Genomic DNA, 26,041 nt, shown 5'->3' with positions numbered 1-26,041 from the left:
TCAGTGAGCACCTGCCGCATCTTTTACTAGGTACGAGGGAAAATAACAGCGACAATCTAAGAACACGTTCCTGTACCTAGAACGTACACACTCCAAGTCATACCCTTCTAACTGTGACAGGGTGTGAAAGGCATAAATATGGTACTGACCGTTTAATCCATACATATCAATTACTGAGTCCGATATTTTCTAAGTATGTTTCGGGTTAATCCGATTGGAGATCAGCCTTATCCAAAAATCTGTTCCCCTCTTAATTACCAAGTTTGATTTCACCTGACCTGGAAGAATGAAAATAATCGCCTTCCATTTTAGCTGGTGGCAGAGGCAAATTACCATTCTGTCAAAAGTCCTACACTATTCATTTATTAACTTTAAATTGTATTCAATCTCATTTCCAAAACAGGTCACTAGCTCCACCGACACTGAGAACTACTCCAAACAAAGCCTCAGAATCCATGTGATTGCCACTAACTCTATGCAGGGGCAGCAATTACACACCTGTCATGACATATTTTACGGGCACAATCTCTCTATCTGAAACTCTTTTAATGATGGAACACTTTAAGAGAATGAGAAATTAATATAATATGAAGATTCTGAATTTACCAGCTGGCACCTGAACTTCCTGAAATTTTGACACTGGGTTAGTATCTTCACCTCTTGAGGCTTTGATAAATATGCAAACAATTATTAGGCAGTCCTTGCCTACCCACAGGTTTCTGGTGAGTAAAAGACACTATGTGACACATACCTACGATATAAACAGAAATTTGCAGTACATAAAAATTGGAGCTACACTAAATATTCAACAGGAAGTGAATGGCCTTCTGAATGTTAATATGCTGCTACTGTGGATTATGTGTATTAAGAGAGTATCATTAAACTGAGTACAAGTAATGGTACAATATTCTTTTTAAAGGATAAAATACCTAATTAGATTTTAACATGCATTTTTTAAATTCTGAAAAAAAATACACTGTAATGTTAACAGTTATAACCAGTTAGTAACTTAAGAGCTTATTTAAAATATATTTCTACTTTTCAAAAATAAGTAAGGTATGTATTTTTAACTGAAGTACTTAAAATATGTGTAAAATTCTTTGTACACTATCATATTCTGTCCTATTCTGTTACACATACTACTTAATGTAATTACTTATATACAAGTAAAATAAGAAAATCTATCTTCTATTAATGTAGTTTAGTGCATTTCTACATAAAAGTTCTAATTTCTTAAACCACAAGGTGAAATAAAGTGCTGTTATTCTAATAATGCAATTTAAGACATCAATACATGAATAAATATGAAGCATAAAGTAGGTGTATAAAATAAAACCCTAATTAACAGAACTAACTTGTACATTAGCATGTAATTCTGGTGACAAAATAAGAGCATTCGAAGTAAACTGTTAAAGGGTAGGTTTATTTAAGCAAATGTGGTGGTCTAAAAGATATAAGTAGGACTGTTAGAAATCTGTTCTCTTAAAAAAAATTCCACATTCCAAAGAAACCTTCATTAACTAATAATTAGAATTTAAGAATTTTACAGACAACTCAAATGTACCCCAAAAAAGAATTTAAGGTTATGTAATTATTCCAAATATATTAAAATACTGAGTTACAAAATAGCATTTCTGTAAAAGATACACATCAAAATTTCGGACTAACAGATCAAAAATTAAAGTGAGGAAACTACTCAAATTGAATGTATTTTAAATATCTCTTCAATGAGCTAGTACTCATCACGGAAATCAGCAAGAGTGTGAGAGGTGATTCTTGCCCTCTTTTCAAGAACTTGCCGTATTCACAGAATTACAGGCTATTTTCCTAGGATAAATATTTCAAATGTCATATCTGTGTCACAGGGAAAACTATGGGACACGTTACACAGAGAGACACAGGTTTCAGCACATGCACACGTTTAGTGGCTCAAATCAGGTTGAACAGTATCTATCTCCTCATTTACCACTTCTTTATGGTGAAAATATTCACAATCCTTTCTTCTAGTTCTTTTTAAACACACAGTGCATTATTGTTATCTGTAGTCACCCTAACATGGAACAGCACACCAGGCATGTAAAATAGAACATGTCCTATTTCACTTTGCATGAACAATCACATAAAAAATAAAAGGCACTGCAAGTAAAAAGTATAACAGAATAAATCAAACAGAATGCATTTGGCAGTGAGGACGAAAGTGAATCAGTACGATGAGCTGAGGTCAAAGCAATGTTTTACTTATTAATTATGGAAAACAACTGTTTTTCTCTCACATATTTTTACATTAAAAATTTCTTTGCATAAGGATAGTCTCCAAATACTGCACAACTACTCTCTGCCGAAACAGTTTAAGACTCAGAAACAGATACGAAGATTCACTCGCTTCCTCGGAGGAATCCTCTGGGCGCTCCGGAGCCCCGGGGTGCTCTGTAGATGCTCCAGCTGTATTTCTTGGCTTCTCAATGAGTGACAAAGAGAATGGTCTCCAAGAAAGAAAACCAGCACGCCACACCCTGAATGCTCCATTTCTACACAAGTCCCGCTTTCATCAATGACAAAATAGTGAGAATAATTCACTCCTGCTAATCCAAACAGATACAGCGGAAAGAGCACATGAAAATCCTCTCTCGGCAATTTGATCAAAACAAAGACAGGTGCCCCTACGGTGTACCTCCTTCCACATCAGCCTGCACCCTGAATGGTAAGTTCTTCTATCTATTAGAAAAGACACACATTGTTCTGACTGGACAGGTGGAATCTCAGCTCAGCTGCAGACCAGTAGAACTCACACCTAGGAATGCGCTCTGGAGCCTCATTATTTAATTAAGGGGAGGAATTACAAGAGCACTAAATGCAGTGAAGCAGTACAATTTGCAAGGGCTCCAAATTTATGGTTTTCATTAATTAACATAAAGTAGCGTAGGCAAGTGAAATCAAGTGATCTGCTCAGCTATTAGAATTTTGAGAGTTAATTAATATAACAGTACAGATCATTGAGCTCAGAAATTATGAGTAACATATAGAATTTTAAAGAGTATCATGATGTTTTATAATTACAAGATACCCCTCTGCTCCTTCAAATTGTCTTCTCTTGAAGCTCCATTACTTAATTCCAGATCAGATATGGCTAAATCCACACGAAGAAAAAACAATTAAAAATTTGTGAATTCAATTTCACAAACACTTATAATAAATTATGTGCATATTTACTTAATCAGCTGTGGTGATTACCGACCATTAGTGAGCTATTAATAAGTAAAACTGTTTGCACTTCACAAGTGTGTCTGAATGTCAGACTCCTTAAATTTCTCACGAGGCAAAGAAACAAAGCAATGTTTCCCGCGACCATAGCTTAGAACATAGCTGAGCACATTCTCATTTCTCCTCTGGAATCCAGGCAAAATACACGGGGAATTGGAGGCTGCGGGAATCGCCACCACTACTATAAACATTCTGAATAACCAGTGCTCCTGAATTTGGGAACTCTAGAGCATTGCAGGATATTGTTCTTCTTCTTCTGCAACAAAAGCTTGTAAATAAAAGTCAACCCTTGCTATTCCCATCGAAATTTAATTTGTTAAGAAGCAGACAGACATTGTAACCTGAATAGCATTTTCTATGATGTCTTTACAGATTCCTATTACATTTTAGTATCTTAGAAATTACAGGAGAAAGATATTTTCTTTATACTCAAAATACCAATAAACTAAATTTTTCCTGGCTTAAGCACAGATTCAGGTATTTATTTCACAGGTACAATAACTGTCTTCTGAGTCCCTAAAATGTGTCCAACACAGGTTCACATAGATTATCACGTTACTGTGTCTTAGGAACTTAGAAGGGCAGGCTCTCATAAAAGGAAGAGGAAGGACGCTCTGATGGGCTGAAGAGTCATCCCCTGAGGTCACGTTGAAGCCCTAGTCCCCATACCTAAAAAACTGATCACATTTTGAAATAGGGCATTAAAGAAATAGTAACTAAGGTAAAGTGACAATGTGTAGCCAGGGCTTAATCCAAAATGACTTGTGTCCTTACCAAAAAAAGAAAAAAAGAAAAAGAAATTAGGACACACACAACACACAGACCAAGGTGACTACAAGAAAAAAGCCACAGGAAGAGAGGCAGCAGAATAAAGCAACCCCACTAACCTCCTGATTATGGACTTCGAGCCTCCAGAACTGTGAGAAAATAAGCATTTGCTGCCTAACCACCAAGTCCGGCAGCCCAACCAAAATAACATCAAAATGATAAATGTTGATAGAGTAACTCTAATTCCAGCAGCTGAGTATTTCACTTAATCTGGATATCACTATCACTAACATATAAGATACCTAGAAAATGGGTGGGCAAAATGTAAATTTATGCCAGCCTAGTGGAAACAGCAGCTCTTTTTCACTATTCCACTGATTTTCAAGAAAAAAAGTTGTCATAATACCATATTATTAATACCAGATTATTAAAGCAAATGAATATTCTTATTTGAATGAAATGATTAAAGATCAAGATCTCATTTCCCGACCTCCTGGGCCACTGACGCCACTGGCCCTTCGCCACACTTCGGCTGAGGAGGAACCCGGCTGAGCGGTCCTCGCTACAGACAGTGGCGCTGGTACTTTCAGGAGGCACCTTGTATTCCCAGATTTGGGCCTTTAGATATAAAGATTTTCTTAACATGAATATGGTGAGATCAAAAAGTACAGTGAACGTTTAAATTTAAAAATATTTGTTACAATAAAAGAAATACTGTCTGGCTGGGGATATAGCTCAGTGGGACAGGGCCTGCCTCGCAAGCATGAGGTCGTGGGTTCAATTCCCAGAACAAAAACAAAAACAAAAAAGACACATTGTCTTTATCCCCCCACTTTGAACACACTTGTTGCATTATCTTCTCTTGTTTACTTTTTTCAACTCAGCATAATTATTTTGAGAGACATTCGGGTCGTGCACATAACTGTTCCATCTTTTTTGTCTACTGCATGGCTGTATCACAGTTTATCCACTGACTTTACCTGTTGGTAAACTTTAGGGTCATTTTTCAAGATACAGTTATTATGAATAAAACTGCTGTAAACATTCAAATACAAGTATTAGTAATGGTTTCACTTGTGCAGGGTAAATGCTCAGGAGACAAACAGTTGAGTGATGTGGTCCGGTACTCAAGGGTTTTAGTTTAGGGAACTGCCAAGTTGTTTGCAAAGTGGTTGTGTCATTTTTACATTTTACCTGAATAGTATGACAGTTCCACCTTAGCCGCATTCTTGCTAGCGCAGTCTTTTTCATCGGAGATATTCTACTAGCTATGTAGCTACATATCCTTGTGGTTTCAATTTGCATTTCTCAAATGACTGATAATGTTGAACATCTTTTCATGTAGTTATCTGCCATCTGTATATCTTTTGGGGATGTGTCTAAACTTTTTGCCAACTTTTAAAATTGAGCTGTTTTCTTATTGAGTTTGATAGTTCTTTATGTATCCAGGACAATATAATCTATCTGATGTATGATTTTTAAAAATATTCTTCCATATTGTGGTTCTCTTTCAATTTTCTTAACAATGTAATTCAGAGAACACAAGTTTTAAATTGATGAAGTCTAATTTATAAATTTGGATTTTTTTTAAGGATTGTACTTTTGGCATTACATTTAAAATAGGTTATCCTAGGGGCTGGGGATTTAGCTCAGTGGCAAAAGCGCCTGCCTGGCAAGCGCAAGGTCGTGAGTTCAGTTCCCGGTACCGGAGAAAAACCAAAAAAAATTAAAAACAATAAAAAAAAAAAAAAAATAGGTTATCCTAACCCAAGATCACGAAAATTTTTGTCCTATATGTTAGTCAAGAAAACATAGTTTTTGTTTTATATTTAGATCCATGATCCATTTTTAATGTTTTTTCTGTTGTTTCTTTTTTATTGCATATGCATATTCAATAATTTCAGCACCATTTGAAGAAAAAAAAATAAAAACTACCCCTCATCCACTGAATTGGATTTGCAGCTTTGTAGGCAATCATCTGTCTGTGTGTGTATATATATATATACATATGGGTCTATTTCTGGGTTCTCCTCTTCTGTTCCATTGATATATTTGTCTACCCTTATGCCAATACCATACTATATGATTACTGTAGATTCATAAGTCTTGATATCCGGTAATGTTAGTTCTCTAACTTGACTTCTGCGTCAGTGAGTTTTGACTACTTTGGGTCCTTTACATATATAATTTTCTATGTAATTTGTAAACTGTTAGTGAATTTCTACCTAAAGAAAAAAATTCTCCTAGGAATTTGAGATTAGATTGATTGTATAGATTAAAGATAGTTGACATGTAACACTATTATGACATCAGAAGACGAATATGATATATCACACTTTTATTCAAATCTCTAATTTCTGTAGCGATGTTTTACAATTTTATGCATTATTTTGGTATGTATTTTCATTGCTGTTGTGTGTGTGACTTTGTTTTCAGTACTGAGGTTAACCCAGGGCTTGGCCTACAGTAGGCAATCACTCTACCACTAAGTTATACTCCCGGCCTTGTTCTTTCCAATTTTTGTCAGATTTATATCAAAGTATTTAATACTTGTTTATTCTACTGTACAGACAATATAAATTGTTTAGTTTGAACATTGTATGATTGTTGCTAGTTTAGAAATATATTTAGTTTTGAATATACCACTTAAATTTGCTACACTTATTACTACTGTTATAGATTTTTATTGGATTTCCTATATAGACAATTAGGCCATTTGCAAACAAAAACTGTTCTACTTGTTTTCCAGTGACACCTTTAATTTACTTTTCCTGCCTGACTTTACTGGCTAAACTCTTTTACATGTTGCTGAATAGAAGTGGTCAGTGTATATTCCTACATTCATCACCTTATCTAGAAAGCATACTGTTTTGCTACCATTAACCCTTAATTAAGTTATTAGCTGTCAATTTTTCTCAGCGCCCTTCATCAGGCTGAAAACATTCTCTTCTACTCTACTCTAGTCCAAGGTATGTTTTTTGTTTTGCTTTTGTGGTGCTGGGGAGTGAATCCAGGACCTTGCCCAAGGTAGGCAAATATTTGGGCTTTAATAATGGATTTGTCAAATGCTCTTATGTATCTATTAAAATTACTAAAAGCCTTTTTTTCAGTCTGTCAATTTGTTAGATTGTTACTGTACTACATTATAGTCCTAAAATAAAGACCACTTGTTTGGTTGAACTAGATTTTCTAAAACTTTTGTTTAGAAGTTGCACTTCACTATTCATTACTGGAGACCCCTACGAAGCAACCCTGAGCAGGACTTAAAATTAATCAGTTGGCTTTCCATGCTCACCTGCAATTCTGTCCATGACTTAGGCTCCTTGTCTGGACAGCAGACTCATAGAAGATGAAGCTCTCTGTGTCATCAATCCCCACTAAAACCTGTATTGGCGGTTGAAGCTGGGAAGCCCCGAAGGACAAGATCACAGCCAAGGACCCCTGGATCCAATCTCAACTAGCTAAAGACTACAGCGTCAGGCATCCTACTCCTGGGTGGATTAACTTAATACTGATTTAGGATTAATTTAACACCTTACATGGAGAAGTCCTTGAGTACTCCCCTCCCTTCTTCTGATAACCAAATAAATACGGGCCACCCAGAGAAGGTCTTGGTCTTAGCCCTGAGAGAATTCTGAATTCTGTGAGAGGGCTTTGATCCTCCAGGAGCCCTGAAATCATTCCATTCACCTCTTTTTATTTAGCCTTTGCCATACACTCGTTCAGGAGATTGTGGACCTGATCAGCCTGCAATAACTAAAGGATATTATTAACCCAATAATTCATGAGATATCTTACTTCATAGTTTTATTTTTCTTATAATTTCTTGTCTGGTTTCAGTCAGACAAGGCTCTCCACAAAGAAGGAGCTGCAAAGTATTCTGTTAAACTCTATGAGTGAGTTTGTAGCACTGACTTTATCTCCTCTAAAATGTTTGGTAGCATTCCCCCAAAGCAGCCTGAAGTCTGGAGTTTGTGTTTTGCTTTGTTTCATTTTGTTTTAAGATTTAGAACTACAAATGTGGTTTGTGTATAAGTATTTGGCCACTGAGGTTATTAGTTCTGTCTTGAGCAAACTTTAAAAACTTATGCCTTTCAATTAATATGCCCATTGCACCAAACTGCTCAACTTTTAACATGAAGCTATTCATATATTCTTCCCTTTTTGTCCTTTTAATATGTATAGAATCTAAGGTGATGTCACCTCTGCTATCTCTAATGTCCATAATTTATATCATCACTGTGTTTCCTTATTTTGTTTTTTTAATTTTAAAGAGGAAAAACAATAAAACAGGTTACTAGGAGAGTCACAGTAATTAACACATTGTCTTCACAGTAGTTATTTGGAGTGTAAGATACAAGCACGACATCTTGTCCAAACAATATTAGCATACAGCTTTCCTTTCAGTGGACGAAGAGAAGCAGGCTGCAGAGCTATCTTAACTATCTTGTGTATAAATATGTACTTTTCTTTCTCACTTTCTTCCCTTCCTCCTTCCCCAATCAGAGTTTGTCTTTTCAACAGTTTCTTCCCAATTCACAATATTGTTGTGCATTCTGGATTTTATTTACTCGTTCAGTTTCTCACACTAGTGAGATAACGCAATGTTTACACATGTGGGTCTGCTTTATTTCATTTATGAGTATGGTCTCAAGTTGCCTCCATTTACCTATAAAGTCTCGAGTTTATCCTTTTTTATAGCTGAGTAGTCTTCCATTAGATTAAAAAACTACATCTTTTTATCCATTCCTCAAGTGATGGGCATTTAGATTGTTTCCAAGATTTAGCTATTACAAATTGTGCTGCTATAAACATGGGTGCATTTATCTTGCTGAGGTATGATGTTTTTAATTCTTCTGGAAAGATATTCAGAAGGGGAATAGTTGGGTGGAATGTGACCTCTACTCCTAGTTTTTTAAGGACTCTCCACACTGATTTCCACAGTGGTTGCTCCAGTCTACACTCCAATCCCACTACCAGTGGAGAAGGGTTCCTTTTTCCCCACAGCCCCTCCAGCATTTGTTATTGGTTGATTTCTTGATGACAGCCATTTTTTCTGGGGTGAGATGGAATCTCAGTGTTGTTGGGCCTTTGAATTTGAGGCGTATGATTTTTTTCAATTCTTTATATGTTCTAGATACAAGTCCTTTGAGGGATTGTTGTCTAAAGAGTTTTCCCACCCTGTGGGTTGCCTTTTCACTTGGTTGGTGATTTCTTTTGTTGTTCAAAAGCTTTTTAATAAGGTGAGATCCTATTTGTTGATTCATTGTAATATTTCCCTTGTAGTCTGGGTTTTGTTCATGAAGTCTCTGCCTGCACCTCTGTTGCTTATCATTCTGGCTAGGGGATTTTAAATTTTAGTGATCTTGTCAAAGAATCAGTTTTACTTTCACTGATTTTCTCTACTGCTTTTACTATTTTTTATTTTATGAGTTTCTTCTCCACTCTTCAGTATTTCCTTGATCCTGCTTAATTTGGGTTTAATTTGCACTTACATTTTTTTCATTTCTTAGGGTGGAATCTAAGGTCATCGGCTTGACACCTCTGTTCATTTCTGACATAGACATTTAGTGCTAAAAGTTTCATCCTAAGTACTGCTATACTAGCATCTCACAAATTCTGATCATACTATGTATACATATCCATTCAGTGCAAACTATTTTTCACTTCCCCTTTTGATTTCTCGTTCAAACCATGGATATTTAGAAATGAGTTACAGTTGTTTTATAAACATTTGAGAGATTTTCAAATATAACTCTTTTTTTTACTTACATTAATTTTCATTGTCATTATTGAACATTTATATGACTTGAGTGTTTTTAATTTATGGATGCTGTGTCTGCACTCTCATTTAGTTGTAGATATTATTTAATTTTTTCTTTACTTCATCTGTGACCCATTGGTTGTTTAGGAGGGTACTGTTTAATTTCCATGTGTTTATATAGAGTTTTTGAGGTTTCTTTTGCCATTAATTTCTAATTTCATTGTATTATGGTCAGATAAATCTTCCTACCGTATGACCTTCAAAGAGTAAATAAAATCTCAAAGGTACAATAGATGTTGTGAAAGGGAAAGAAACTGCTCAGTAGCAAAGAACAACTGGGATGAGGGACAGGAGAAAAGAAAGAAGGACGGGGAAATTTTGTGTGTGTGTGTGTGTGTGTGTGTGTGTGTGTGTACACACAGAAGATAGCTAAGATAGTGGTACTACTTTCTATTGATTTATTGAAAGGAACAGTGAATGTTTAATTGTTTGATAAATCTTGCATACCTATCTCTAGTAACCTGAGCAACTGCTTTAAAGATAACAGTAATACAACAACCATTGTTGATTTCCTATGATCTTACTTTCAAATTCTGTATTATTTTTATTGTCCTTGTGTTGTTTTATTTTTGGCTTCATTTTTGTTCTTTTCTCTTCACAATAAAAAAAAATAAATTTTAAAAAATTATTGATGGCCTCGGGGTGGGGCAGTTTTTGAGACAGGGTATTACTTAGTAGGTCAGCCTGGCCTTGAACTCACTATGTAGCCCAGGTTGGCCTCAAATTCATGGAGATCCTCCTGCCCCAGCCTCCTGAGTACAAAGATCACAGTTGTGCACTACCACACCCAGCCTTGATCATAGTTTTGAGTCACTTAGAAATTTTGGCTATTTGGTGACAGTTTGATTCTTTGGGGTCATCTTTTTACGATCATTAGATAGACTCAAAGTATTGCTTAGGGTTAATTACCCCCAACTACAAGTATTCTATCCAATGACCAATTAACTATGACCTTCAGAGTCTGGCTAGCAGGATCACACCTTTGAGCATCAAACACTGTTAAAGGAATCCTTTCAGGTGATTCTTTTGTCGATGAATTTGCTGGTCATTCATTTGTCTCAAGGAGGATCCTCTACAGGTTTCTAGCATTCTCACTGCGACACTGTCTCTCCTCTTCAGTGCTTTGTCACTGGAACTCTGAATTGCTCAGTGTGCCTGGAGCCAGCTCTGTCTCAACTCCGAGAGACTGACAGTCTCTCGCTGCGTTCCTCTTCTGTCTACTGCGGGCCAGGAGCTCTCCTACGGCGTTAAGCTGGGGCAATCTTTGTATTCTGTATCTCAGACATTCATGGCCTCTTGTCCCGAAAACTATTGTTCAATATATTTCATCTATTTTAAGATGGTTGTTTTAGGGGCTGGGGACTTAGCTCAGCGGCAAAAGCACCTGCCTGGCAAGTGCAAGGTCGTGAGTTCGGTTCCCGGTACCGGAGAAAAACCAAAAAAAAAAGATGGTTGTTTTAGGCAGACTCCTAAATCCAGTTTCTGCTTCTCTACTGTAACCAGAAGTAGAAGACATTTCCCAATTGACATTTTAAAATTATTTAAAGTACATTTGCTTTCTAGGAGAGTTATGTATCATTCATGTGTGGACAGCACTGAGCACTTTTAATTTCGATAGATAAAATCAGGTAAGAAAGGATTCTTATGAGCATGAGGCACGCAGTCCTATAGAAGGCACTCAACTGAGGAAAAAATGCTGCTAGACTTCAGTACTAAGAGGAAACATCTTAAGCAGTTAAAAGCTTAAAACTAGATTTGTCAACTGAAAAAATAAGAAGTTTAGCTGGGCATGGTGGCACTTGCCAGTAATCCCACCAGTTAAGAGGCTGAAGCAGGAAGAGCTCCCTGAGTCCAAGGCCAAACTGGGTTACCTAGTGAGTTCAAGGCCAGTCTGAACTAACCAGGCAGACTCTGTCTCACACAAGCAAACACACAAAGAGATTCAAGATGATTTTAGATCTGTTTCTGTGAAATTTAAAGACTTTATATTCCAAGAAATTACAAGGAGAAAGGGAAAAGAGTGGAGACAATAAACCAAGGACAAGTGAAGAAGAAAACACCTGTGCGCCCAGGCCACACAGCTCCATACCCTGCCTCTGCACATTACTGCAGTCACAGCCCTGCTGCTTCTGCCCTGGGCACAATATATCAACACTACCGTTAGTATCTGTGTAATCTGAACGCATTATTCCTTTTCAGGGTCTTCTGACCTTCCTGATGTATCTAGTCCGCAGCTAAATTTCTTTCTCTTCAGTACACTGTCACATCATGTCTTTAGTCGCCAAAGAAAAATGAAAGGACATTAAAAAATGAAATATATAACCCTATAATTTTTATACAGAAAAGACAGGGTTGATCTAGGAGGTATCATTTAACTTTCTATACATTCATTCTAGCCCTCTATGTTACTATTTATAAGTACAATAAAATAGTTATAGAAATTCTTACAAAAAATAAACACTTTACTTCTGATATGCCCTTGATTATCAAGGGCTCGTATTTTTAAAACATAGTGCGTAATTGTTTATACATGTACTGAAAAAATGTTGAGAATACAAGATGGAAAAATACTGAATCATTGCATTTTTCACTTTTCCTTCTATCTACAAAAACGAAATGTTTTTGGAATTTAGAACAAGAAAAACATTGATCTTTCTTACCAATATGAATATTTCTTTCTATTACACAGTGTCAGTAACTCCTACTATGTAATATATTTCTTCCGGCTCCCGGAAGCTCAAAACCAGTGTAGGGGCTGGGGATTTAGCTCAGCGGCAAAGCGCCTGCCTGGCAAGCGCAAGGTCGTGAGTTCGGTTCCCGGTACCGGAGAAAAACAAAACAAAACAAAAAAAAAACCAGTGTAACAGTTGATAGAAAAAAAGATACGGAATTTGTGTCACTCCCTGCCCCCATTCTGGGCGTCACTGGTTAAGCACCACGAGGCTTCCCAGCTGAGCCTACCTGGGCAGAAGCTCTTTCTCAGCATTTCACTCCAGTCATTTATGGTCAATTGAGCAGAATTTGCAATTTGCACATGGTATGAAATTGCTTTAACCAGCCAATAGGAGAGATCTATTTGCTCCAGTAAATGGTTTCTTAAATTTTTCCTATGTCTATTTGTTAGTTTATTGGCATATCTTTTACCGTTAAGTGTAATCAAATTCTTTCCAGAAATTAAAAGATCACAAAGCTTTTATGATTGCCAAAGGTTTTGAATTTACATGAAGTGTAAATTTATACTGTGAATTTACATGAGGTGTTACCCAAACAGAATTAGAAAAAAAAAAACCTAGGTCCAAACTCAAATGTAATAAAATTTAATATCTCATTGTAAATATTTTTTAAAATTAAAAAATAAGGATTAGGGACATTTTTGAAAGGTAAAACTACAAATTATGAAAATAAGGCACCCACCTCACAGGATTATCATAGTGATGAAATAAAAACACCCCACAGGTCGAGCCTGCAAGTGGTCACCAGAACAAGATTAAAAACTATCTTTCCCTTTATTCTTGCAGCTGGATGTGGCCAACTGACTAAGTACAAGTACCCAGCAACAGCACACAAGCAAATGAGGTCTGTGTAACTTCCAGGTTTGACCCTTAAAAGGAAGAAAACTATCACTAAGAGAGACGAAATCAAGAGTGAGGTTTCTTGGGTTGTACCCATGAAGCAACACATTGTAGGGAAGCAGACTAACAGCACAGAAGGAGCCCTGACCTCTGTCCAGGCTTTCACAGCATAAAAGTAAAGAATTCCTACTTCACTTTATTTTATTTCAGTCCTGTTAGTCTGACCCTTTGTCACACTCTGTCAATCAAATATCCCAACGAGGTTTATATGTAAAGCTTGGAACACTACATGGCATATGGTATGCATTAAATAATTGATAAGCACTGCTATCATTAACTTTTGACATTCAAAAAACTCTCATATTAGAAGAATTAGCTTTCATAATCCGTGATGTTTTTCTTCTTCAAAGTGACAACGAGTGTAACTCTGCTGCACTTATGCTAATAATCCCGACAGTGACTCAAACAGCTCTCCATTACTATGGAGACTAGACTCCTGTAGGCTCATGAACCCAATCATCTTTTATACGATTATCGTTTTCAGCCAGCAGTGATTTGCATTCGCTGCTCACTACACGCACGTGTAACACACTGGTCAGGACAGTAAGTTGTTCTGTTACATACTAAAACCCTGATGAAAGGAGGTACTGATGGAACAGAAATCAGAATAAACATCTGCGTGGAGCTAGGTGTGATGGGGTGAAGCCGTTGGTTCCTTAGTGGGTGATTTACACTGTAACCTCTGCTCTTCTTTCTTAACTCATTAGCTGTTATTACAAGATTTTTCTCATCAACTATTTGACTATCCGAAGTATAGTAGTTTACTTAAGGAAAACAGGGTAAGTTCTTGATTCCACCCTTTATTTACCCGTTTTCAAAGTTCTATTTACACAACTCACTCAAGCAAGCTAAACTCAAAGCGTCTTGCACCTCGAGTGTCTACCTTCGGCTACATTACATAATGGTAAACTTGTAATGGGAATTTTTTTAATCTTGTGCCAATTAAATGGCAGAGAAAAACTGAAGAGTTCAAAAGTGATAGCGACACATGTCAGCTGGAGCAGGTCTTCCTTGGCAGAGAGCTAAAGACAGAATACAGACAGGCTAGCAGCTCAGATTTTCTAAAGCCATTTCCTAACAATGACCTTTTGTTACTGCTAGGTCATTTTTATCTATGTAGAACGTGTTGATTCACTCCTATTGTTCTGCAGTATCTGTCTCCACATTACTGGCTTGCATCTGTGACAAACTGAGTCTATTCAAAAACGTCTTTATGAGGGCTGGTATTTGACCTGGATGGCAACCACCCCAGACTTCTCAAACTGCTGTGAGAATGTCAGCTGGATCATGTCACTTTTCTGCCCGCTTCTTTCCAGTGATTTCCATGTCAGGTAGAACAGAATTCAAATCCTTGTAAGAGCCTAGAATGCCAGCAGCAGCAGCAGCATTCCCATCTCTCTCTCTCTCTCCCTCCCTTCCCCCTCTCCCCATTCTACCTTTCAACTTACACCATCTCTCTGTACCTCCTACTAACCTCCGTCACCTCTGCTCACACATAAGCTCTGATGCTCGTGCTCAGTCACCCGAGAAACATTCTTCTCTCTGCGCCTTTGCATTCTTTCTTCCTAGAGTGTTCTCCTACAAGCTACATTGTTCCCTTACCTCTAGGGGGGCTTTACCAAATTCTACTACCACACCAAGACCTTTTCTGACGGCCACCATCCAAACCGCAATCTGTCTCATTTCCTAAACCGTACAAGGAATGATCGAAAACTAAGTGCAAGCTTAAACTAAAAGATAAACTTACTACAATAAATGACACTGCCATTAATCCCCCTTCAAAATACTCCCTGTGCTTCAGACACATCATTCTTGCCACTTCGTGCAGCAGCTGTAGAAGTCCTTTCATGAGTGTCTCTAAAACGTACGGCCACGGCCAGGGATATCGCTCACTGGCACGGCACCTGCCTGGAAAGCACGAGTCCGGAGTTTGATTCCTGGTACCAAAAAAACCACAAAAGTATGATCACACATGGTGAATGCTGCAGTCACGGGCACTGAGCCCAACGGCCTCGTGCGTGCTCGGCAGGTGTAGCCACAGGGATATCCACAGCCCGTGCTTAGTTTACTTAAAGGGCAAGGTAAGCCCAGGGCACTTCACTGGCCCCTTTGAAAACCACGGCACCGCAACAGATCACAAATTATTCGAACTATTTACAACAGGGGCTGCAGCACATGCACAATGCCTTTACTGAGGATAGAATAGGCTACACCGCCACAAGCATGTTTATTAGCTTCCTCGAGTTTCCCCCACTGAAGTACCACAATGAGTGGCTTACACAGTGGACATTTTTCGCCTATAGTTTCAGAAGCTAAAATTCCAAAATGCAGGTGTTAGCAGGCATACTTCACACTGGAGGTTCTGAAGGACAGTGTCTCCTGGGCCTCTGTCAGAGTTCCCATGCCCGACAGCAATTCATACCGTTGTCCTATTGATATTTCACTCGAATCTCTGTCTTTAGGTGGAATTCTCCTTTCTTTTCTCCGGATCGAAATTGCCCTACTCTTACAAGGACACTGATCACTGGACTAAGGCCCACTCTAATCCAGTGTGACTTCATTTGAACTTGCATGCGTACAGAGAGACCCATCTCCACAGCAGCTCACGGACTCTAGTGGACACAAATGTGGGGAAGCACTATTCCACTCGGCGCAGAAGGAAAAGGCTGTGTCCTCATCTCAGAGCATTCCCGGCAAAGCAACTATCTTTTCTAACGTATAACGTATTTTTATTAAAGAAGGAATGATCTTAATGCAAGTAAATATATCAAGGAAACATCTTTAAGTATTTTTAGTAATGGAAGAGCTTCTACAGCAATGCCAAAAATGACTCTTGAAATTTTATAAATATTTTGATTACATATGATAACATTCCTAAAGGAGGTATGTGTGATAGCAAACTCTTAACAAGAGAAGAATGAAAGAAAAGTTAATCTTGGAAGAAAAACTTTGTTTCATCTCCCTAGGGCCTTCTTCGGAGAATACACTGTACATTGTGAGCAACCTCGCACACGTGACACTGAGAAGCTCCTCAGTGCACAAGCAAGCAGCAGTCTGATTTCATCTCACCCAAAATAATGCAGAAACTACACAACCTTCTTCATCCAGTTGCTACCAGCATTTGAGTAAATGATTTCATTCCAATGTTTTCGTATGTCTTTTGTTTTTTGTGATTTAAATTATGATTAATTCTATTAGAATGAAAAGTAAAAAGAAAAGGAATATATGGGAAGACTAATGAACTGGCCTAACCCACACTCATCTCTCTGAAGGAAGCAGAAGGCTGCGTGATAGGGGACTTAATGGTTTGGATTAGCAGCCACCATGGCTTTTTGGACATAATCAATTGCCTTGCCCTACATCAGAAATTCTCATTTCTCAGAAAATCTTAAATCAAGCAGAAGCCATTGGTATGGAAATAAGTGAAAATGAAATTTCTGTAATTTATAATAAGAGAAGGATCATCATATGATCAGTCAGAGGGTTAATCTTATTTAAATTAAAAACTCTGACTCCTTATTAAGATGGGATTATGAATTCAGGTAGAAAGACTCTCTGCTTCAAATCCATAGCCATGAAGGAAACATGCAAACATACGTGTTTACCTATTTATGTTACATTACTATATATAATAATTACATTAATTATATATATTTACAGTCAGAAATAACATAAATACCTTGAAACAGAAACAAAAAATGGGACAAGTAAGCAGCAACTTTATTAGGCTGCTAGATAAAGAGAAAACTTTAGCATCTTCCTAATCCAAAACCTCTATTTTCTTTTTTTTGTTTGTTTGTTTGTTTTTGTTTTTTCTCCGGTACCGGGAACCGAACTCACGACCTTGCGCTTGCCAGGCAGGCGTTTTTGCCACTGAGCTAAATCCCCAGCCCCCAAAACCTCTATTTTCTATATACAAACGATGATTAGGCTGATAACACCTGCCCCATCAACTACAATAGCAACCAAGATAGTCCAAAACGCTGATAGAAAATAACAATCTAAAATTATATGTCCAGCTAAAATAACCTTTAACAGTAATGACAGGACACAGAATCTTTGGATATATAAGGGGGACAGTTTATTGCCTACAGATACTCTGTATAAAAATTACTAAACTGTATGCTTTTGGAAGAAAGAAGACATAAAATGAAATATTTGAAAATAGTGACAAAAATAATTATAAAATGTATTAGAAACTCTGAATACTGAATATAAAATTTAATTCCTTGGGTTGTATATATATAAATGGAAAAGAAAATTCAGGCCTTAGACAACAAAAAGAAAGGGGACAAATCAGAAGCAGAGCTTCTTGTTTTATTCTAGAGGAAGAGAGACTTACTAATAACTCAGATTTTCTAGAAAAAAATCTAAATAGTTACATACTTAAACTGCATTAGTGACTTTTAATTCTATTCGTGAGTCTAAGAAAAACAACAAAATAAAATATGGTCTGTGTAATAGTTTGATTTTGGTTGAATCAATACAAAGTGGGCAAAGAGTAATTTAAAAAGAATGTTCAACTCTAGTACTATAAAGTGAAAATGAGATTGCACTCGCAGTGACGGTGTTTCCTATCTTGGTCTACAGAGTGAGGGAACTTGCGCGCTGCATCTCAGGGATGGGAAGCAAGGTGGTACCCGAGGTTGGAGGGCATGAAAGGCACATGACAACAAGCAGCGCCAGAAAAAACCAAGTCATTTCAGAGGAAAGAAGCACTAGAGAAGGCATGCAAGTCGGGCAGAGGAGGCGGTCATAAGGGATCTTTGCCCGCAGGTAATCTGAAACCATCCGTGACACCCACAACGGATGACTGACCACAGAGCAAAAGAGACACACTCTCTGTCGCATTTGGCTTTTGGCTGTCACGGCTCATTCACACAACAGTTTCTTTCCCAGTATTTGTGTTTAAATCTTCCTTGCTCCTTAAGAATCTAACTCATTTGTTTCCTGCTAAAAAGCCTTCTTCCTTTATCTAGTAATAAACAGTTCCTCTTCTCCATTCCCAAAGACTGCTGCTTACTAGGTAAATGTGTTTTGCAAATTAGACCCTTTGAGTCTTGGATTCCTCATCTATAAAACAGACTAGCAGTGATAAGAATTTTATAGAATCAAGAGGGTGAAGTGAAAGGAGGCAGTGCTTTTAAAACTACTCAAGGAGCACGTGCGCCGGCCTGCTCCAAATTCATGGTGCCCTCACCCCAGTGGGACCAGGCAGCCGGGGCCAGACGCACAGCACCGCCCTGAGCAAAGGCGCAGTCATCCCCTAACTCCACGCAGGCTCCACATTCGGCTTTCCTTAGCGCCGAGCGGCGGAAGTGAGGGCTGAACAACCGGCTGCTCCTCAACAAGGGCGAGGCCCAGAGAAAGGAACAGCCACACGCCGAATCCGCTGGCATCAAGTCCCACAGCCCATTTCTGAAAGCCTGCACTCTGCCGACACCCCAGAGACCAGAGGGTGGATCGCACTCCCCGTCTTCCAACAGGAGCACGGATTCATGTTGGGCTGGACAGCAATCGGGCCCAGGCGCCTCTGGTGCATACAGGGCGCATCCAAAGGCCACGGGCCCTGAAGGTGGGTAGCGAAAATCATGACGGGGTGGCTCCCAAGACTGCAGATGTTGGGGAAAAGCTACTCGTTCCAACACACGGGGATTTTTTCTTTGGCTGAATCTTTTTTTTTCTAGGTTTAATATTTTCATCTTTCTTTACTGGGTTTTTGGGCATTGAGGTTTTTTCCACCATTTGCTTCTTTTATATTTTCTCCTTTTCTCTTTTTGCTTGTTAACTTCTTCCTTTTTTATTTTGTTCTTTGTCTTTTCTCATCCTTTTCTTATTCATTCTTGTTCATTTTTTCCTGTGACTATTCTCTAACACTACTAATTTCCTTTCATTCCCCAATAGGACCCCCCCTCACTTTCCTCTGCTTGTTTTCATAGCCTACTGAGTGATTTTATCAAATTTTCCTTTGTTCGTTTTCAGATTCTCCACCTCCTCTTTCTTTACTAAGCATTACAAGTCTTATAGATAACCAGTCAACTTTATAATAGAGCTGTTGAACACTGGTTTACTGTTAGTAGAGGTAAAGCTGATCCACTCAGTAGAAGTGTATAATACAGTCAACAGTGAGTCAGTATTTGGTGTGTCATAGTGTTCACACTACAACTGAAGGTTTCCTCCTGTGATAAAGGTTGGTATGTTATCGTTCTTTAGGGCTTGTCAACACTGAGCTTGTATCTAATGCTGTAAGTGGTGCTAATTTTATTTCTGTGGGCAAGGCAATGTAGGTATTTCTATTACTTGGTTTTCTGGTGTAAAAATATGTGAATTACCTTTGGATCTTTAATAATACTTTGGCCCATTCCAGAGAACTGGTACGGACCCAAATACACTGCAAGCTCTCATCTCAAGTGAGTAAAACTGTTTGGACAGAGGCAAAAACAAACAGCCCAGAGGACAGCACTGAATAGGAGCCACTGACTGAAGAGGCCATCATACTACAAACAAAGCTTTCCACAGTGACCCCCAAACCTCAGCGCCCATGCACACACACACACACACACACACACGAGGACACAAGCCGCCAAAATGCTTCCAAAGACTCCCAGCTCCCTCAAAGCGGATCCACGGAGCATCAAAGAGGAGGAAAACAAAGCCACACACGTGAATTATTTGAAATGATATCAGGAGAGATAACAAAGTAGCTTAATGAGACATTCTGCAAGCTCACATAAGCAAACAGATACTGCACCAAATAAAATAACCACCAAGACTACAGAAAATACTAACAAAAACCTAGTACAGCTGAACAAAATGATGCAAAACATGAATGAACAGCATAGCAGTGAATTAAAGTAAGGCTCCAAATAGAAATTCAGGACATTAAAATTTCTACCAAAGGCATGGACAGCAAAAGGGACAAATCTGAGGAGAGCGTGTGAACTAGAGGACAGGGCTGCTGTCAATGATCAATGAGAGATAGTTTATCAACAAGGGAACACGAAAAGTAGATTCAACAGGTCCCAGATGACACAAGGAAGACTAATCTAAGATTAACTGGAATCAGTGAAAACTTAGAAGACAGCAAAAATGGCATGAAACTGTTTACTGAACTAATACTAATAGTAGAAAAATTTAAAATAATTTAACGTACAGGCAAGTGAAGCAAACAGAACCCCAAACAGCCACGGGCAGAAAAGAGACGCTCCACGACACATCAGAGTAGAAAGCCTAGAAGTCCAACACGAGAACAGAACCTTAGAAGCAGGCAGAGAGACACAAGACTCCAACGAAGGCAGCCCTACTGGAACTGCAGCAGGCACTGCCAGCTTCGCCCCGAGGGCTAAGTCCAGAGTCCAGCAGGAGTGAGCTCCTCCGCGGGCGACGGCCGCGCGAAGCACAGGGCGAGGTGGGAGGTCCTGCTGCGCTGAGGCCCGCTTGCAAGTACTCAAGTTCACACCGTCACCGAGCCTGCTATCCGACCCTGCTCATACTGCTCAATTTCTCCAGGTCCCAAGTTCCGCTTAGCAAGTGGAGATGACCAGTACCTAAACATTCATGGAATCACTACACAGACAGATGGAATTCCGATACTTAGTGCCGTGGCTCACACAGGACACGTGATCCTAAATTAGTACCATTATTACTGCTAATAATTTAGAATAATGTTGAAAAATACATCTCTCGATTTGTTGTTCTTTGCCTTTTTAAAAGATTGTAATTAATATTTACTTTAGAACATAATTATTGTTTTAATTTTTTTCAACTTAAGAGTCGTAAGAGTGAAACTAAGAAGTTTTCAGATTAAGAACTGTAAGATTCAAACAGAAGTACACAATCAGTATACAACTTATCTTGATAAATTTTCACAGCAGGAAGACATCACAAAAAGTCTAGCGAGGGAAGAAAGAGGACATTACTACCAGCCCGGGAGCCCCAGTTTGCCCCCCTTGCAGGCACCACCCTAAGGGAAAGCGTCAAACCATTGTCTTAGCACGTGCACTACCTTTCCCTGTTGTTGAACTTTACGTAACTGGGATCATATGCTAGTACCTTCTTGTGGCTAAACTCATTCATCCAACATTATTTCTGAATTTTACTTCTATTGTTATTTAAATGAATACATTTTAATGTGAACTTTCAATTACATACTTATAAGAAGGAAATATTGTACTCTAGGTCTCCAAAACAAACGTCATCCTCACCTTATTGATTAATAAGCAACAAATGTAGTCCTATTAAATGTAGGTATATAGCAGCACTCTTTTACTTTCATAACAGAGTAGTTTTAAAATATAATCTGTGGTACCGTCTCTTGCTGCTTTTAATATTCAGTATCCTGCACACAGGACCCGTCCAGGGGAAGGAGGAAGTTCGTGCCACAGGAGAACACCACAAGGAAATCCGTAGAACAGTGATTACTGCTTGAGAACATCCGAACTGTCATGAACAAGGAGACCTCTGGGCTTTGTTCTGCCAGCATAACAAGTATCTTCAGTGTCACCCGTTTCCAAATCTGCCTCTGACACGGGACAGAGCAGACTGGCGACAGATGGGCAAAATTCAGCATGCAGTCTGGACAGTCCGTGGAAAGGAGGTCTTGTTATCTCTAACTTGCTGCCAAGTCCTGCAACTTGCTTTCTCACAGACACCACTGGGAAATTCTGTAGCCTCAGCCAAGAGCACAGACTTGAAAGAAGCAGATTTCCTCATTGCCGGAATCTGGAACATCTCACCCACATCAGGCTGCGCTGCAATAATGAACCAGTCACCAGTACGCACCTGAATGTGAAAAGGCATTTTCACACACTGTATTACATTTTGGTTTAGACTCAGGACAGTGGCTTGCTGGATAGGAAATTGGTCATTTCTAAATCAAGTTTTCTGTTGGCTACTACAGTATTCCAAATTCATTGGTCCTTAGACTAAACCTTTCTGTGAATAGTCTATTAGAATTGGCTTTAGAAAACAATAGAAACATGAACTTGAATACATAAGCTGTATTTTCTTTATCTAGGTTTCTGATCTAAATTTAAACAGAGAATCAATTTTTTAGCATCCTTTTTTAGAATTTTAGTTATTGTCTGTGGTCATATTAATCATTCATAGTCTATTAATAAAATAACAATACTACTACAGCTCTGAGGACTTTCTAGTCAGTTCAGGGTAACCACATGCACTGCAAAACACTTCCTGACTGATGGATATGGATGTAGACATTACAAAATTAACACTTTGAAGTACGTATCTTCTGTCTCCTACCAATTTGCCTATCTTTATGAGCTGGCTGCATAGCTAGACTTATTTCCTAAATCCTAGTTAAGAAACTGTAGTAGAAAATGTAATAGATCACCAACATATTCCAGCTGTGATTTCTGCTGATAGCTGTGACCCCTATCCCTTGTGGACATATGTTACTTAGGAATAAGTTCAACTGAAAATAATACAACTACCACAAGGTTGTAACCAAGTAACAAAAGCTCAGAGGTGGGCTGCCACACCCACAGGGTCAGCTACTGAATGCAAACACTTAGGACCCAGGGATTTTCTCTATTTACACCTTCCCTTTCTCAGCAAGTAAAACATTTGTGACCGGTAAAATATAAACAGAAGTTAAAGCTAGGCATAGTGGCAGCCCTCCACCCAACCTACTTGGGAGACTCAGGCAGAAGATCCTTGCACCCAGGAAACTGCTGCCAGTGTGGGCAGTATCACACCATCCAATCTCAAAACAAAGAACAAAATCAAAAGTAAATCGAGGTCAGTCGTGCTGAAATTTATTCTTAACCTGAATGAGGATGTGAAACCTACAGGTTCAGCAGCCACTTCACAATCATGACTAAACTACTTTGAAGAACTAACAGTTTATTTATTGTCCATAACCGCAGGCACAAGTAACTGAACTTCCTAGTTCAAGTTCTAAATGAAGTAACGAGGAGAAAGATGAAATCTAAAAAGCCAAGAACGGATAAGCCAAGCATGTACACAAGGCATCAAGAGGTACCACACCCTACTTCCTTTAGATCTCCCTGGTAGAATCAAATCATTTAGATGGGAAAAGCAGGGAAGAGGATTCATAAAAAGTTTGCATTTTCTTGGTCTACATGACTAAGAAAGGAAATAGATAATAGATACGCAGCCACCTGTTCTGTTACTCATGTTTGACACAGAATTCTTATATACATTTACACAACATAATAAAGATTAAATATATAATAAAGCAGTTTCTTTAAAATCATGCACCCTATAGGAACAATGTTCAAAGAAAGATTATGTAAGCCCAATTAATCTGTAATAGTGTCAGTCTCATTCTGAACACCAATATTTATGTGTATGTCAATATATTTCACTGTATGTCAGACCAGCGTTTTGTAAACATTATGCACATTTCATACAAGCACAGGCGCACTAACCCTCTAATACCAGAACAGCTCACTACATGTTACACCAGTAGTTTATAGCAAGTTCACATCTCAGAGGACCCTGGAATTACCTCCACCATCCCACCTTCCCACTGAATCCCTAGGGCCATCTCAGAGAATAAATTTTTAAAATGTCTCTTGAGCTTGCTGTATTCTTATGCCCATACCCTGAAGGCAGTTCAAAAGGTCCCTGAAGTTAACTCGGAGTTCAGTGGCAACCAGCAGCCGGGGGAAGCTGTCTTGTGATGCTGGTAGCTCCCTATGTCCTCAGAGATGGGCAGATTGACATGAATCCACTACCTGCTAGAATAATCTAATTATACCTAAAGGTTTCCACTGAAAAGGCTTTATTTCAGGTCTCTGCCAGTTTCCCTGTGGGTGAAGTCAGCTAGCCGGTGACTTTCAAACACTCTCTGCATGTGGCTTTGTAACACAGGAAGAAGTTCCCGAAGGGTCAGTCCTAAGGGACAAGTGTTCACGTCACTGGAGCTCTGCACAATAACCTCTGCACTTTCTAGATCTTTCAGACAAAAGACAAAAGCTGTGAAGGCCACGATGAAATTATTCTCGCAACTCAAGTGCTGGTATTTCCAAAGAGATGGGTACGCATGTTAGCAGTTATGCGGATGAATTTGCACTACGGTATCTCACAAAGCCTGTCCCCTGAATAAAAAGCCCTTGGTTTTTTCTTTTTTTTTGAAGTCCTTGGTTTCTAAAGCCTGAAAAATCTGGTAACATTCAGAGCATATGGATATTCATTTAAATAGGTGGAAAAAAGTTAAAAGTGTGACATTTCTTTTAACCCAGAATTTTACAGCTGGAAGAAATCTTTTCCACTCTTATACGGTATAATGTGACAATCTAAGCAACCAAGTTTAAGGTCTGTAAATTCACTACTTTTCTTCCACTACTAAACTCCAAGATTTATTAAACATCTCCTCTCACACTATTCTGAGGTTTATGAGCCAACCAAATTTGACCTTTAAGATGGTAGAAGCATCTGGATTATTTCAACTTATTTTTCTACGGGCAGTTTTTTAGTTCCCTACTGTATTTCTACTTTGTATCTGACTCCATGCACAAAGCATGGAAGGGGGCATCTGAAGGACATATATTCCTGATGGTTGATGCATTAAGACATGTTTAACTTAAATCAGGGCAACTATTAGTGCTGATGTGTTACCATATTACATACCACAATGCTCCCTTACACCCAACTGCTGAAATGACTTCACCCATTTTGATTTTTGTCCGTAGTTCTCAGGCGCCGTTCTCAGAAGTGCTCTTTCATACGCTTGCAGCTGTGCTGAGCATCTAACACCATCTGCCCCGAACTCAGAGCATTAAGGTCAAAGCAACAGGAAGGGAAGTGTGGCTCTGGTGCAGAGTTGTAACTTCTAATGATACACACTTAGGGCTTTTCCACTCAAGATCTCAGGCAGAATCTCCTTACTGAGCTTCCTTAATCATAACAGGTCCTTAAGAGTGCGAAAGAGCCCTCGGGCGCTGGTGGGAGGTGCATCTGAGGCTCATAATACCATGGTGGACTGTGACTAGGTGAACAACTTTGTAACTCTGAAGGGAGGAGCAGTTCCTGCTCAAACAGAGGCCCATTGATCGGATCTACTAAAACTGATGTGCAATCTCAGGTCATCTCCTAATTTGCACGTTTTGAATATAAAATAGGAAAATAAATGCGAACTCTCTCTCTTAGTACCTACGATTCTTGCGAAGGATGATGCCAGAGATCACTGTATCGTGTTTTGTAAAGTCATTATAATGAAAGATGTTCATGTCTTTGTGTCACTGTACTAAATGGAGAATTAAAGAAAGTATGGGAAAAGAACAGTATGTATGCAAATCTGGATTCTGGTCTATACACAACCATTTTCTAATGAGGCCTTGGGTAAGATTTTTTTATCTAGTGTATCAACGATGATGATCCTGTAGCACCCTTTTCATACATTCACTCAACCATTTTCTCCGTCACTTTAGCAAATGTGAAATAGAGCTACTGCTGTGTTCTGTGTGGTGCGAAGCAACGAGGGTACCCGAGATACAGTGGTTCCACTGTGCTTCGGCCCTGCGCCAGCGAAGACCATCAGCGCTGTTCTTGACAAGAGTACGCTAGCGTA

At 38.7% G+C, this 26,041-nt stretch overlaps 1 protein-coding gene across 9 annotated transcripts in view; it reads right to left on the bottom strand.

Moving 5' to 3' along the window:
* LOC102013566 overlaps positions 1–26,041 on the bottom strand; it is a 399,641-nt gene that overhangs the window by 244,869 nt on the left and 128,731 nt on the right. Inside the window, exon 4 of one of the 9 annotated variants that reach the window (XM_005393168.2) lies at positions 21,390–22,230. The exons of 7 other annotated variants lie outside the window; for them this stretch is intronic. In XM_005393168.2, the coding sequence (XP_005393225.1) occupies positions 22,048–22,230 (183 nt within the window). In that variant the 3' untranslated portion in view covers positions 21,390–22,047. Of the gene's footprint in view, positions 1–21,389; positions 22,236–26,041 lie in introns of those variants that run through there. One more of the 9 variants, XM_013518623.1, reaches the window with a different exon arrangement.

The sequence above is a fragment of the Chinchilla lanigera genome, unplaced genomic scaffold (assembly GCF_000276665.1).
Source record: "Chinchilla lanigera isolate Chin_1 unplaced genomic scaffold, ChiLan1.0 scaffold00047, whole genome shotgun sequence".
Lineage (NCBI taxonomy): Eukaryota > Metazoa > Chordata > Mammalia > Rodentia > Chinchillidae > Chinchilla > Chinchilla lanigera.
Note: the sequence above shows the minus strand (reverse complement) of the source record. Positions and strands in the feature narration are given on the sequence as shown.